This window comes from Rattus rattus, chromosome 6 (genome assembly GCF_011064425.1).
Source record: "Rattus rattus isolate New Zealand chromosome 6, Rrattus_CSIRO_v1, whole genome shotgun sequence".
Taxonomy (NCBI): domain Eukaryota; kingdom Metazoa; phylum Chordata; class Mammalia; order Rodentia; family Muridae; genus Rattus; species Rattus rattus.
Window position 1 is genome coordinate 101075348 of NC_046159.1, and position 16263 is coordinate 101091610.

A 16263-nucleotide genomic window follows, 5' to 3' on the forward strand; every position below is an offset into this window, starting at 1 on the left:
TAGTCCATTATAGAGACTACCACTCCTGGTGGTTCAGGATACTATTATATATTGAAGCAAGATCTGTTTCTCTTGTGAATCTACACCTCTCTGGGTTTTGTAGTCTAGCTAGATAGTTTGCCACAGAAATCTTATCTTCATCTCCCTAATGCTGGGAGTGCAGGTAGGCTGACGCCTTCCTGGGATGTACATGGGTGTTAAGTATCCAAACATAATCTTCTAACCTCTCTCTCTCTCTCTCTCTCTCTCTCTCTCTCTCTCTGTGTGTGTGTGTGTGTGTGTGTGTGTGTGTGTGTGTGTGTGTGTGTGTGTGTGTGTGTTCTGTCTACATTACTTCCTAAGAAATTTATTTCACTTCTTTTAACTGTCTTTTTTAATTCTCCATTTCTGGGAGCTCCTTATCTTGCTCCATATGTACATATCTATATGAAGTAAAATGCATTTTTAACTCTGGATCTTAATTATAGTCCATTATAGATCTTGCTTTTGTTTCTTGTGAGTTTTGTTTTATTTTTGCTCTGATCTCTTCCATGTTAGATGGTTACTGAGGGCTGCCTTTAACTGCTCATGCATAGTTAAGACTGGAGCACTGAAGTGCTCAGCACACTGAGAAAGCTAACAAGGGGCTAAGCTACTGACGTGTGGTGACTAAAGGCAAGCCCAGCCTTCTCACTGGCAGATGCCCTATCCTCTAATGTCATGCCTGCAGCTCTTTTTTCTTGAACTTCTTAGTTCCCTAGAGAATCAGCTAGCTAGCCTCTAGATCTGGGAACCATAGACACATGCATACCAGGGATCTGGCCTGGTTTCATATGTGGATTTACCTTAGAGTAATTCAATCTGCTAACTTTCTTGGTAATTGTCCATATGTCATTATACCTCTAAAATCCTTTTAACTGTTATTGTCTGTTCTCTATTCTTGCTTTTATGAATTGATGTTTTATTTCTTTACTGCCATGTTAGTTAGGTTCAGAGAAAAGAATAATTTGCTGTATTTTCTAGACAATTCATCTAACCTCTCTGTCTCAGTTCACTCTCCTAAGAAATGGGAAGAAATAGTAGTCCTTATCTACAGGGAACAATATTAAGTCCAAAAATCCATTCGTGACTTAACACTGCTTGACATATAGCACGTTCTAGCCAGCATGGTGCAGACCCATGGTCCCGGCACTTGGTAGACTGAGGCTAGGAGATCCTGAGTTCAAGTGCAGTCTGGCATGCATAGCAAGGCTGTTTCTCAAAAGGGGAAGAGTGGGCAGCAATATGGCTCGACAGTTAAAAGAGCTTGCCTCAAAAGCCTCCCAAACTACAGAGTCGGAGGAGAGAAGCAAGAACTGACTCTCAGAAGTTGTCTCCAGAACTCCGCATGTTTGTATGCATTCACACATCATACAGACACACACAAAAGTAATATCTGTGAGAGAAATACTAGTTTCATTCTTAGTAGTAGTAAAAATTATAGATACTTGACGTTATATCATCAGAATGAACTGATTGTTTCTGTAAGCATCACTTTCACAGTCAGTAAAAGAGGTTTAAAAAAAAAAAAAAAGGTTTTTCTCTCATGGCCTTGAGGTAAAATGCTAATATCCAGGAAAATAGGGGAGAAAAAAGATGACTTTATCTCAATATCAACATACATTTTTTTTAATGACATTAGCCAAGACACATGCTTTTTATAGAATTGGAAATGAGTTCCAGATCACTAAACAGTAACAATCCTAGGTGAAATTGTTATATACAGGGTCTCACAATGAGCTAGAACTTGCCGTGTAGACCAAGCTGGCCTTGAACTCACAGAAAACCACCTGTTTCTGCCTCCTGGGACTAAAAGTGTGCACCACTGTACCTGGCTCATTTAATATTTTGAATTTACAGTGGTTTTGCTAGTTAGATTATATTTCCCTTCAGTGAGCTCAGTAAACTTGAAATACAATTTGCTATTATTAATAAACTTATGGACTTAAATACTTTCATTTTGTCAGCTGACATTAGATGTTTATGGTGTGATCCATGATCTCTGGGCTTTCTGCCTACATCACAGCAGATCAGTAAACAAACAAGCGGTATCAGAATGTGTATGAGGTTTCTCAGGCCACAGTGATTCCCAAGAATGATGAACTGGGAAATGGGGCAGATCTGGAATATGCATTTTCATAAGCATTATACTTGGTAAGTCTTGACTTGAAAGTCAAGTTCTTTATAGAATTATTTATAAAGGAGCCAAAACATACATATTAAACACATGCCCAATCACTGGAGCCCTGAGTTAGAAAATGTGCGATAGATGTTAGCTATGTCTGGCTTCATGGACAGAGAAAAGTATAACTAAGAGCTCAAACCTCTTGACCCTTGACCCTCCAAGAAGCATTTCACGGTGGACCTCATATGTCCACCTTTGCTCAGCTGCACTCAACGAGAATCATTTGATGACCAAGTCAACAGAGAAGACATGGGAGCAGAGAATTTAAAGCACTGCACACAGCACCCCACCAATGTCTATTAAAGGACGACAGCATAAGGTTCTTCACATTGTGAATGGAAGCAGTGGGTTCCGCCTGTCTCCTCTCTGCTGAAAGTCACAACTAAGTTCATTACTTTTACCATTTCCTCTCATATGTAGGCCAAGCACTAGATAGTCCGAGTTGTAAAAAGTGAGGATCAAATCCAGAAGATAAAACTCTACATCTGCATGATAACTGATAAACAGAGGTATTGGATCTCTGAGTTCAAGGCTAGCCTGGTCTACAGAGTGAGTTCCAGGGCAGCCAGGACTGCACAGAGAAACCTTGTCTCAAAAAAAAACAAAAAAACAAAAAAAACAAAAAAAACCCAAGTATCAAATATAGGACACTTGTTAGAAGGCTTTCCAAGGGCAGAGAGCTATCCTCATCTGACCCAGTTCAGTTAGCTCAGTCTTTTGCACATAGTTTATAGGACAAGTTAATGGATGGATTTTTAGAGAGCTTTAAGCATAATAGAACCAATTCATAAAGAAAACATCTTTAAAATGACCTAATTCCTTCCATATTGCTCTGTAGCCCTAGACCTCCCCATTTGTTGTCTCCCTTGGGTTTTTTGAAGACAAAAACCAGTCCACACTTTCACACCTATCGTAAGATCCAGCAGAGCCCCCACACAGATTAAATTCTGGACTCATGCAATCCAACCAGGTGATTAACAGAATGTGATGGCTGTGGATGTCCTGTGTCTTACAGCAGGCCTGGCCAGGTGGGGCCCAGCAGATCCTGCTTCCTCCAGCATGGCAGCAGCTCACTGGCGTGGCTGCCCACACATCCGTACAGCACGCAGCTGTGATTCCCGAGACCATGGCAGGCACTCAGCAGCTGGCTGACTGGAGGTAAACAGTAAATCCTTCTGGTTCAAGCAGTGTTTCTGGGATGAGAACATCATATAGGCTATGGCTGCGGTGTAATGGGGGGGTGGTTTAAACAGTATACCAGACACCTAAAATTCAGCTTGATTAATTTACAATTAGCTGTCATTTTCTATCCAAAACTCAGTTACATCTTTTAAACACCTGTGTAATTCACAAAATCCGGCTAGGTTTTCTCAGAAATAAGTTCCTTTCAGAAAGCAAACATTTGTCACCAGTGAAGGAATACAGAAGAGAGTCCCCAAAGCCCTAAGCAATTCTAGAAAGTGTTCTCAGGAAGTTTTGAGACATAGGTGCCTGTCTGTCTGAGCTCCCCAGGGAAAGCTTAACAGATGAGACGTATTTGGAAGGGTGAACTCTGGTGTTATTAAGTGTGCCTCTTCAGTTAACAGTCTGCCTTGTGGATGAGAGTTCACCCTCACAGACCCCAGGCACTCCAGCCACCACCTGCCAGCACCTGCACATTTCCAAAACTGCTGTGCACCTCACCTCATGGACACCTGCTCTGCTGTTTTCATAATAAGCACTTGTCAGTTTTCCTCTGGCCCTCCTCCCAACACTGTCACAATGCCCTCCTTCCAACACTGTCACAATGCCCTCCTTGACCAGGACAGAGCCATATGACAGCCCTCCAACTGTCCCCAGCTCTGTGGCCCTGTGAGCTGTACCTCCTTCTGCAGAAAGCACTCCCTGCTCCACTCTGATCGCCTGCTTTCTGCCCTGAGAGCCTCCCTCGTTACTTTTCAGTATAGAATTCTGGGTTCAGTGTGGTAGCATATATCTGAGATCTCCACACATTGGCTGAGGTAGAAGGATCACAAGTTTGAGGCCAGTCAGAGTTATATAGTGAAACTACCTACCTACCTAACTCACTCACTCAGGAAAAGGTAGGCAGTGACTAAATAAGCTCACGGAATCGGGTGTCTAGTGCAGCTTTCTCCTTTCCCATGGAAAACTACTTTCTGACCAGTATCAGGATGAGAATCAATGCTTGGCCCCACAGCTGCGCTCTGCTTCAAACCTGGCAAAACTGGTTTCTAGTCTGGCTGTGCAAGACCTGTGGCAGGTTACTTAATTAACTTTTATGGCCTCGGTTTGTTTTTCAATAAAATGGGGCCATGATGTTTACCTCAAAGGATTGTGGGGTGGGGGATAGAGGGTTGTCAGTTAAAATGGAACAGCACTTGGCCTGTCTTTAACATACAGTGTAGCAGTGCCTGAACACAGCAGGATAAGCCTGGAATCCTCCCTCCACCCAATCATTACAGCTCACACTGCAGGATTGCCTTTCTTCCTCAAGCTCTGCGACCAACTGTCCCCCCACCCCCGAACCCCACCCTCCACCCCGTGCTCCTGAGAGGCCCTGCCACAGTGCAGTTTTGTCTTTGGCAGTTAGAGCTCCCTACATCACAGCAGTATCTATGCCCTGTTGATGCACATTTTCTGTTCTGCTTCTCTCCCGTCTCCTGGCCAGTGATCTCAATGTCCTCCCAGTCTCTGCATCTCACTGTGCATCAAAGAGCCTGGGGAACCAGACTAGAAAACAAAAGAGGAGCAGCAGCACCGCTGCCCTCGTCCACGAAAAGGGCTGGTCTGTGGAGGATAGAGAGCAGAAAGTCAGTGCCACATTCCTTTCCCCCGAGGCCATGCACACATCTCAAAGACCATCAAAATCACCATGAGAAGTCTGTCTTTCTCTCCTATTTATCCTTTCAGGTTACAAACATGGAATGTGATGATTTTTTTTTAAGTTCAAATAAATACTTCTTTAGTTTTAATTTTATTACATGTTAAATGGGCTTTTACAGATAAATATTTGAATTAATCACCACTTTAAGCATTTCTGTTGGAAAACAAGACTTTTTTTTAAGAGCCATCCAACCTAGATAGTAAGACTTTAAAATGTAACCCATTTCCAGGGTTCAAGCTGCCAGCATACTTCTATGAGCATGTATGACTGTTATTAATTTTGATTTAATACAAACTCTATACAAGTCTAGTCACCCTTCAGTTAATCTGATTGTTCATTCAGCAAGCGTGTAATTAACTGATCAGCTGCTACATGCCTGAGCATTGTGTTAGCTACTGAGGGAATTCAAAAGAACGTTAATGATTCCTAACGCCAGAAACATATGGCTCCCAGTCGCCAAAGTTTGTTTTTCACATTAACTACAATTTCCTCATTAATAAAATGGCTTATCTAAGACATCCTGCCTACCTCACAAAGCAGAATAAAAGAACCCATTGAAGTTGCTTTGTAAATTCTAAAACAATATGTGCAAATTCCAAAAACAGAAGCTATGTCTTACTGTTCAGCATGATCACCTGTTCAGGGGTTTCACAGGACAGAGGCTACTTTTCCCATTTCTCTAGCGCTTGAAAACTCTGACTCTACACCCTTGACATTCTTTCCCTCTTGAAAGTCTAACTCATCAGCCAGTCCTCCTACTTCAACACAGGCCTTCCGTTCTACAGTTCTGCAGATGCTTCATCCTATTAAAGAGTTCAGTTCTATAAAACCACTAAGGGGCTTTATGTTCGCTTTTCTCTTTCAGAAACACACATGCTCACGGAAGCCATTACAATCCCATCATGCAGCAGCCTGCACTCTTGACTGGTCATGTGACCCTTCCAGCTGCCCAGCCCTTAAATGTGGGTGTAGCCCACGTGATGAGACAGCAACCAACCAGCACCACCTCCTCCAGGAAGAGTAAGCAGCACCAGTCATCAGCGAGGTAGGTGATGAGAGCCAGCAAGAAACTCCAGAAGATTGAAACACTAAACACCGCTTGGAAGTAGGGCTTACCAGTGGTGCAGGAAACAGCTTTTCCTTCAGGAGCTGGGAACATCTTACAGCACAAGGAACATTCTGGAATTTTACTGAAAGCACCCCCTCTGGGCTCTGCGCAAATGTGACCCTGTCTCTTGACTTTTCCTAGTTCCTGTCCCTCTGGCACTCTAAGGTGGAGGCCTAGAGTCATGGTGTACCTAATGTTTCCAGTGTGCTTCACTCATTTTTGTCAAAGAAAAAGTAGTGAAGCTCAGGAAGGCAGATTATATTTGAGACCACGGAGATGGATACAGAGATGCTGCAGTGGAGGAGAGAGAGTCGGCTCAGCTCTGCACAGAGCATGGGCATTGAGAATTTGTAGCCAGGGAGTAGTGTCTAGGTCATGTAGAGAAATATAACAATAGGAGAGAACAGAAACTGGAGGGTTGTATGTAGCTAGATAATCCTCACGGGATTCTCTGAAGGTGATTGGCCACCACCTAAGGGACAAAAGGAGGACTCTGATCAGACATTAGGTCTGGTATTCTAGATATCAAGAGATGGGAGAGTGTCCTCTAGCTAAATCGAATTAGCAAAATTCTTAGCTAAAACTAGATTTTATAAAGAAGTACACAGTTGAGTCTATGAAAAGGTTCAAAGTCCTGCCTAAATTTAGCCACATAGTCTCTATCATCTTTTCTAGAAACAGCAGGCCTCTGAAGTTTCCATTTGATTACAAATTATCAAGATATCTTTTTTAAAATCACTAGAAAATTACTTTTTTGAAATTTCAGATCAGAAACATAACTCATTAACTTAAAAAATAAGCTCTCTAGCTACTGAGATGGATCTAGATCATGAATGTACAGGCTTGCTCTCACATGGACACATTTGGCTAATTGCTTGAGTATACCTTCGGTGATTCCCAAATACTAACACTGGGTTGCTAATCTTTCCCACGTTCCCGAGCTCCATCTCTGGACTATGGGTGGAGTTTGTAACTATCTATTAGTAAGTCCTCAAACACTGCAGAAGGGAAATATTTAGTGTATATAGTATCAGCTCTAGAGTTCAATAAACCTGACTCTTTTTTTCCCATCTTTATTAATTTGGGTATTTCTTATTTACATTTCGATTGTTATTCCCTTTCCCAAGTTTCCAAGCCAATATCCCCCTAACCCCTACCCCTCCTCCCCCCCATTACTGCCCTCCCCCAAACAATCACGTTCACTGGGGGTTCAGTCTTGGCAGGACCAAGGGCTTCCCCTTCCACTGGTGATCTTACTAGGCTATTCATTGCTACCTATGAGGTCAGAGTCGAGGGTCAGTCCATGTATAGTCTTTGGGTAGTGGCTTAGTCCCTGGAAGCTCTGGTTGGTTGGCATTGTTGTTCATATGGGGTCTCGAGCCCTTTCAAGCTCTTCCAGTCCTTTCTCTGATTCCTTCAACAGGGGTCCTATTCTCAGTTCAGTGGTTTGCTGCTGGCATTCGCTTCTGTATTTTCTGTATTCTGGGTGTGTCTCTCAGGAGATATCTACATCCGGTTCCTGTCAGCCTGCACTTCTTTGCTTCATCCATCTTATCTAGTTTGGTGGCTGTATATGTATGGGCCACATGTGGGGCAGGCTCTGAATGGGTGTTCCTTCTGCCTCTGTTCTAAACTTTGCCTCCCTATTCCCTCCCAAGGGTATTCTTGTTTCCCTTTTAAAGAAGGAGTGAAGCATTCACATTTTTGTCATCCTTCTTGAGTTTCATGTGTTCTGTGCATCTAGGGTAATTCAAGCATTTGGGCTAATAGCCACTTATCAATGAGTGCATACCATGTGTGTTTTTCTGTGATTGGGTTACCTCACTCAGGATGATATTTTCCAGTTCCAACCATTTGCCTATGAATTTCATAAAGTCATTGTTTTTGATAGCCGAGTAATAATCCATTGTGTAGATGTACCACATTTTCTGTATCTATTCCTCTGTTGAAGGGCATCTGGGTTCTTTCAGCTTCTGGCTATTATAAATAAGGCTGCTATGAACATAGTGGAGGTCGTGTCTTTGTTATATGTTGAGGCATCTTTTGGGTATATGTCCAAGAGAGGTATAGCTGGGTCCTCAGGTAGTTCAATGTCCAATTTTCTGAGGAACCTCCAGACTGATATCCAGAATGGTTGTACCAGTCTGCAATCCCACCAACAATGGAGGAGTGTTCCTCTTTCTCCACATCCTCGCCAGCATTTGCTGTCATCTGAGTTTTTGATCTTAGCCATTCTCACTGGTGTGAGGTGAAATCTTAGGGTTGTTTTGATTTGCATTTCCCTTATGACTAAAGATGTCAAACATTTCTTTAGGTGTTTCTCAGCCATTCGGCATTCCTCAGCTGTGAATTCTTTGTTTAGCTCTGAACCCCATTTTTTTAATAGGGTTATTTGTCGCCCTGCAGTCTAACTTCTTGAGTTCTTTGTATATTTTGGATATAAGCCCTCTATCACTTGTAGGATTGGTGAAGATCTTTTCCCAATCTATTGGTTGCCGTTTTGTCCTAACCACAGTGTCCTTTGCCTTACAGAAGCTTTGCAGTTTTACGAGATCCCATTTTCGATTCTTGATCTTAGAGCATAAGCCTTTGGTGTTTTGTTCAGGAAATTTTCTCCAGTGCCCATGTGTTCAAGATTCTTCCCCACTTTTTCTTCTATTAGTTTGAGTGTATCTGGTTTGATGTGGAGGTCCTCGATCCACTTGGACTTAAGCTTTGTACAGGGTGATAAGCATGGATCGATCTGCATTCTTCTACATGCTGACCTCCAGTTTAACCAGCACCATTTGCTGAAAATACTATCTTTTTTCCATTGGATGGTTTTGGCTCCTTTGTCAAAAATCAAGTGACCATAGGTGTGTGGGTTCATTGCTGGGTCTTCAATTCTGTTCCATTGGTCTATCTGTCTGTCTCTGTACCAATACCATGCAGTTTTTATCACTACTGCTCTGTAATACTGCTTGAGTTCAGGGATAGTGATTCTCCCGGAAGTCCTTTTATTGTTGAGGATAGTTTTAGCTATCCTGGGTTTTTTGTTATTCCAGATGAATTTGCAAATTGTTCTGCCTAACTCTCTGAAGAATTGGATTGGTATTTTGATGGGGATTGCATTGAATCTGTAGATCGCTTTTGGTAAAATGGCCATTTTTACTATATTAATCCTGCCAATCCATGAACATGGGAGATCTTTCCATCTTCTGAGGTCTTCTTCAATTTCTTTCTTCAGAGGCTTGAAGTTCTTATCATACTGATCTTTCACTTGCTTGGTTAAAGTCACACCGAGGTATTTTATATTATTTGGGACTATTATGAAGGGCGTCGTTTCCCTAATTTCTTTCTCAGCTTGTTTCTCTTTTGTGTAGAGGAAGGCTACTGATTTATTTGAGTTAATTTTATACCCAGCCACTTTGCTGAAGTTGTTTATCAGCTTTAGTAGTTCTCTGGTGGAACATTTGGGATCACTTAAATATACTATCATATCATCTGCAAATAGTGATATTTTGACTTCTTCTTTTCCAATCTGTATCCCTTTGATCTCCTTTTGTTGTCTGATTGCTCTGGCTAGAACTTCAAGAACTATATTGAATAAGTAGGGAGAGAGTGGGCAGCCTTGTCTAATCCCTGATTTTAGTGGGATTGCTTCAAGTTTCTCTCCATTTAGTTTAATGTTAGCTACTGGTTTGCTGTATGTGGCTTTTACTATGTTTAGGTATGGGCCTTGAATTCCTATTCTTTCCAGGACTTTTATCATGAAGAGGTGTTGAATTTTGTGAAATGCTTTCTCGGCATCTAATGAAATGATCATGTGGTTTTTTTCTTTCAGTTTGTTTATATAGTGGATTATGTTGATGGTTTTCTGTATATTAAACTATCCCTGCATACCTGGATGAAGCCTACTTGATCATGATGGATGATTGTTTTGATGTGCTCTTGGATTCGTAAATCTGACTTTTTAAAAAGGTTTCTAGGCTCCACTCTAAACAAAGAGTAAAACCCACAACCTATAGCTAGTCAAAAAGACTAGCCAAAAGCAACATGGGAAGGAAAGAGTTTATTTCATCTTAGAGGTTATAGTCCATTATCCAGTGAATCCAAGGCAGACACTGAAGCAGAGACCATGGCACCACTGCTTGTTCCCAAGCTCATGCTTAGCTGTCTACCTCTTATTCACCCATGGCCCTCTCAAGTCAGTTAGCAACCACAGACATGCCCACAGCCAGGCGGATGGACACGGGCTTTTCCCATCACACTAGCGATCCTGTTCTTCTTCCAAGTGTTCCGAGTGCTAGAAATTAGGTCTGCCGCCTTTCATTCTTTTTCTTTAAAGATTTATTTGTTTTAATGTGAGTACACTGTAGCTGTCTTCAGACACACCAGAAGAGGGCATCAGATCCCAGTACAGATGGTTGTGAGCCACCGTGTGGTTGCTGGGATTTGAACTCAGGACCTCTGGAAGAGCAGTCAGTGCTCCTAACCACTGAGCCATCTCTCCAGCTTCTTCTTTCATTCTTATTCAAAAATTAATTCAGGAGCCAACTCCCCACAAGTTGGCATCCTTCTTCATACTTCCTTATTAGGGTATTTCTGATAAAACAAGGAAGTTCTGCCACATCAGTGGCAGCTTCCCAGAATGCTTTTGTGTGGCAGCCCTGTGTTGCATCCCACTGTCATTGAGAGACAGCAGAAGCACTGCCTTGGTTTAGTGCCATCAGGCTCAGCCAGGTGTCTAGAATGCTCATCAGACAGAGCTGAGCTAGTGTGCTTTCAGCCACCATGCAGAGCAGGTTGTCAGGACGCTTGGTCCTGCTACCTCTTCAGTGACTCCCTCCCTGTCTTCTCACCACCCAGCTGTTTCAAGCGGACACACTGTGTGTGCAGGGCAAAATCCATAGAGTCACAGTGCAAATCATCACTTTACTTCTTTCTGTTTTTATTATTGTTTTTGAGATAGGGTCTCACTTTGTAGCCCTACATGGCCTGAAACTCACTATTTAGAAGAGTACTGGCTTCAAATTCACATATAACCACCTGCCTCTTGAGTGCTGGGTTAAAGGCCTGCACCACCACGTATGATACATTTGCTTCTTTTTAAGACCAGTCTCCAGCAAAACTGTGAGAAAGTACACAAGGCTTTCCCTGTCTAGTAATGCAGGAGGTGTTTTTTCTTTAACGTGACAAGTGGACATATTGTAGTATTAGAACTGTAAACATTGTAACACACCGTAACCAATACAAAAGGGAATGATCTTACTGGAAAATCTTCCTACCAGCTCCAGAGGAGTTTACCAAGGCAGTAGCTGTGAACAAAATCAACTTCACTTTACTGAGTTACGTTTCTCTTACTTCCACCTCTTTACTTAAGAAGTGGGCTCTGTAAGGACATAGCAGAGCTAAAGGTTTCTTCTCTCCTACTTTGCTCTTTATTGCATGGTACTAGCAGGATCAGCACAGGGTTTTTGATAGGAAGAAAAGAAGGTAATTGTTCCCTAAAGTTACCAGGACTTAATATAAAGTTTCAGGTCAATCAAATCAAATTAAAATGTTTCTTTTGGTGAGCTGGAGAGATGGCTCGCTGTTAGGAGCACTGACTACTCTTCGAGAGGACCCAGGTTTGATTCCCAGAACCCTCATGGTAACTCAGTCATCTGTAACTCTGGTCCCAGGGGGCCTGATGCCTACTTCCTAACCTAGGGCACCAGGGTGCACATACTTGCAGACAGAACACCCATGCACATGAAATAATGACTAAATCTAAAACTAATAGATAATTTTAGAAGAGTTAAACTATGTGTGATACAACAGTCAGATTTGGCTTTTCCATATTTTTTTTAAGGTTTATTTATTATATGTAAGTACACTATAACTGTCTTCAGACACACCAGAAGAGGGCACCAGATCCCATCACAGATGGTTGCGAGCCACCATGTGGTTGCTGGGAATTGAACTCAGGACCCCTGGAAGAGCAGTCAGTGCTCTTAACCATTGAGCCATCTCTCCAGCCCGCTTTTCCATATTTTTAAAAATCCCTCTTTAAGTGTACCTTCTTCCTCTTGCATTTGTCCAATTTTGTATTGTACTACAGATTAATTGATAAGTCTCCCCTGAGGCTCAGGTCAAGAGCCAAAAAGAGTTTTGTTTTTCTTTGTTTTGTTTTCCATTGTACATTCCCAAATCTGACTTAGCTATTGCCCTTCCAGAAGAGAAAGAAGGGAAAGCTAACCAGGGAGCTGTGGCGATTACTCACGTGTGATACTTTCTACACAGGCATAGAGGCCTGAGCTTAGTCATGAGAACCTGTGTGAGAGCTGACACAACACTACACACCTGTAGTTCAGGTGCTGGTGTCAGACACCAGCAGATCCTGGGGGACTTGGGCAACCAGGGGGGTCTCCTCTCGAACAACTAGATGAACCTGAGGAAGACCTAGGATGCACGCGGGTGCACGTACACATGCGCGCCATACACACACACACACACACACACACACACACACACACACACACACACACACACTGAAATTATGTCCATTGGTTCTAGAAACTCTCACAAGTGTCTTATGGAGTTGGATCTGACAGCTGTCCCTAGAAGACTGGCTCTCAAAAACAAGCATATGGACCCAAACCAAGAGCCCAGAGAAGGCCTAGCTGACCCAGCTGAGGTCCTAACCTCAGGTCCTGAATGAAGGCCTCTAGAGGCACTATACTTTTGTCACAGAGGGAGGTCAACTGGCATGGGCATGGTTCTTTTCCTGTGGAGATGTGGTGACATTGGTGCTTTTTTAACGTTGGGCCCCTTGGATGGAGGCACAAGACCAGACAGACCTTCCTTGTAATTAGGTGTCATTTTGTCATTACAGAAATGTCTCCACCTGTGAAGTGACCTCTTCCCAGGCTATCAGCTCCCCTCAGCGATCCAAGCGTGTCAAGGAGAATACTCCCCCGAGGTGTGCCATGGTGCACAGCAGCCCAGCTTGCAGCACCTCACTCACCTGTGGGTGGGGTGACGGGGCCTCCAGCACTACCAGGGACCGACAGCGGCAGACCATTGTCATCCCCGACACCCCGAGCCCTACAGTCAGTGTCATCACCATCAGCAGCGACACGGATGAGGAGGAGGAACAGAAGCACGCCCCCACCAGGTGAGACGTGCACTTCAGCTCTCAGGAAAGAGCAGGTTTCATTTCCCACATTCTCGATCCTAAACCTATTTCATGAGAGTGGCAAATAGTTTTGCCATACTTGTTCAAAACCAAAATAACTTTGAACAAGTTTAGCCTTAAAAAATAGCTACAGTCCCTAGACATTTGGGAATATGAGACTGTGAAAGCTGGGCTCCCAGTCCCAGTTTAGTTTAACACTTGTGAGCGTGAGCCTCCGGCTGCTGAACTGACTCCAGCTGGTCAGGGTCTCTAACACTGCCGGGGCTCACTCAGAATTTGACATAATTGTCCAGTTAGTAGAAACTTCCCTGTCTGATTAACCCAATCCTTCAAACTGCCACCAGTTGGCTCTACACCCAGAGAGCACTACTGTTTATTCCAAAGTGGCAATAATTCATTTTACTCTGTGTGTGCTTCCTGGTGGGAGCGAAGAAATATTTATTGTTTTTCAAGAGTGCTAACTCTGGCATCAGGGCCTCTTCTCTACACTTTGCAACCAGACTCCAGCTCAGGGGCCCAGACAGATGTGCACTATCCTTCTGTGCCCCTCACAGAATCCAGTGTCACAACCATACTCACCAGTACCTTTGCATTAGGAGTGAAGCCAGGGAAAGGGGTCTGCCACCCCAAGCCAGAGCTTCCAGTCACTGTGTCTCCTACAACTGGGTGCAGAGTTCCTTGTTCATAATTAGGCCCAAATTGTTGGTTCCTGATTAGATATAATGCTGTTAATTATTCATCACAAATGTTTTTGATGAGATAATAAATTTTCATGCTTGCAGTCATAACTAAATGTTCGGCTAAAGTGCAGTTTCACCATAGTGGTTCCTACAGCATGCAGCCCTTCTGCCTTCCAGGTGAAGTTTAGTGGTCTGAGTTCTCACTAACAGGACTAGCATTTTCCTGTTGAGTGGCCCAGTGTGGTTGTCCATGTGATTTGATATCACACTGTTGTGCTTCTGTTCCTGCCATTTGCTAGGTATCTGCAGTGACAGAGGGTTGGTGAGACCGGGCATGCGTTTTCTGTACCCTAGTATTACTTTACATGCCTTCTGCGTGTTCCAAGACTGGCCTCACTTTGCTTTGTGACTATAGCTCCCAAATTGATCTAGTGTTCCATCCGTACAAGCCTGAGAATCCTGAAGACTTGGTCTCCTTCCAGAGAGGAAGATTCTTCCTACCCCAGACCGGCCCCTGGCTTGGGGAAGCCTGTGCATACATTTATAGCTGGCATAAGAAAAGCTGAGCAATCTTGAGCACAGCTGGAGAAATGCAAGAGCATTCAAAGGCCTAGCTGTCAACTAGATTGCAAGGTCACTTGTGACGTCTGAGATCTCAATCGACAGCAGTTCTGAACTGAGTGCTCTGGAGAGACTTGCAGAGGGGACAGGGCAAGGATGACGAGTAGTGCAGTCTCTGCAGGGAGCCCATAGGGCTGAAAGCGGAAGGAAGTGGAGCGTGGAACTGCTTCTCTGGGAGGAAACTACGTGAAATGTACGGCAGCTGTGAGAACTTCGATGAAAATGACTCAGGCTCAGAGAAAAGGTGGACGGCAGCCTAAGGGGCGGGGCGGGGCGGGGGGGAGGTGACATGGGAGGAACCACAAACGAACACAGGGCACGCACGATACAGTAGGAATTATAGGGGCTCCGCTGCAGACTGGAGCCTCAGAGCAGCAGCAGAGGCCTCAGCTACCCATGGTGGTGCCAGGCGTGCAGAGGAAGGTGCGGTGTTGGTATTTACTGCAGTGGTGATTGTTGCCTTAGAAAATAGGTCAGGGGGGCTGGAGAGATGGCACAGTGGTTAAGAGCACCGACTGCTCTTCCAGAGGTCCTGAGTTCAAATCCCAGCAACCACATGGTGGCTCACAACCATCTGTAATGAAATTCGATGCCCTCTTCTCGTGTGTCAGAAGACAGCTACAGTGTACTCATATACAAAATAAATAAATAAATCTTTAAAAAAAAAAAAGAAAGAAAGAAAATAGGTCAGTGCCCAAGAACATAGGAAGGTCTGTCCGAAGCCAGTAGCTCTTCTAGAGAAACACTGTGTAATTGTATCACATAGCTGTGACTGTATTTAACAACTAAAGTAAAGGAACTTTTGATTACTTGTTCCTGGAAATTGCAATTACCGTGAAATTTAACACAGTGACTATTTACTGTCCCACCACCGTTGTAAGACAGTATGTCTGTAACTTCAAGTAGTATACAAATAAGGAGGCAGTCTTTCTCTTCTTGAGGCTTGCAGTTAATAAGTGTGACAAGACACGTACAAATCGCTCTGACAGGAAGCGGAGCATCTCCTCCAGAAAAGCTAGCAAGGTCTCAGGGGAGTTAGGAGAGAGTTGCAGACTTAAGTGAGGTGACTAATGTGGCAGAGTGTCAAAGGGGAGCAAACAGGGAAGTGTCCCAGTAGCAAAGCTTATCCAAGTGAAGAATGTTGGAGGAAATGGGTTTGGGCATGGGAATGTTTTTTGAGGCATTTCCCCTTAGCTGGGGGTGAGGGATTTGTCAGAACGCTCTAAGAAGCTCGAAGAAAAGCATTGGGCCTAGAAAACAAGGTCTATTTGCACCTAAACAAGAAAGCCCTTGGCTGAGGGCTCCAGAGCTGGACAGGATCTCTGGTCCCCCTCTTTCTGTTAGAGCAATGGAGACATTCTGTCCCTGTATCAGTTACTTTTCTTCTTTTTTTTTTTTTTCTTCAGTTACTTTTCTACTATGATAAAATACCATGGCCAAGGCAACTTGCAAAAGAGTGTACTTGGGACTTATGGTTCTAGAAGGTTAGAGTCCAGGTGGCAGAGCTAATTAGTAAGCAACATGAACAGCTGAAAGTCTACATCTCAAACCACAAGGGAAGACAAACACTAACTCAAAACCATACGAGTTCTCTGAAAGCTCAAAGCC

The 16263-nt window shown here is 43.5% G+C and overlaps 1 protein-coding gene across 4 annotated transcripts in view; it reads left to right on the forward strand.

Moving 5' to 3' along the window:
• The window catches only part of Hipk2 (homeodomain interacting protein kinase 2), a 177693-nt gene that overhangs the window by 146723 nt on the left and 14707 nt on the right, over positions 1–16263 (forward strand). For 2 of the 4 annotated variants that reach the window (XM_032906718.1, XM_032906720.1), the window contains exons 10-12: positions 3222–3361; positions 5953–6132; positions 13052–13333. In XM_032906718.1, the coding sequence (XP_032762609.1) occupies positions 3222–3361; positions 5953–6132; positions 13052–13333 (602 nt within the window). Of the gene's footprint in view, positions 1–3218; positions 3362–5952; positions 6133–13051; positions 13334–16263 lie in introns of all 4 variants that reach the window. The other 2 variants (XM_032906717.1, XM_032906719.1) reach the window with 1 other exon arrangement.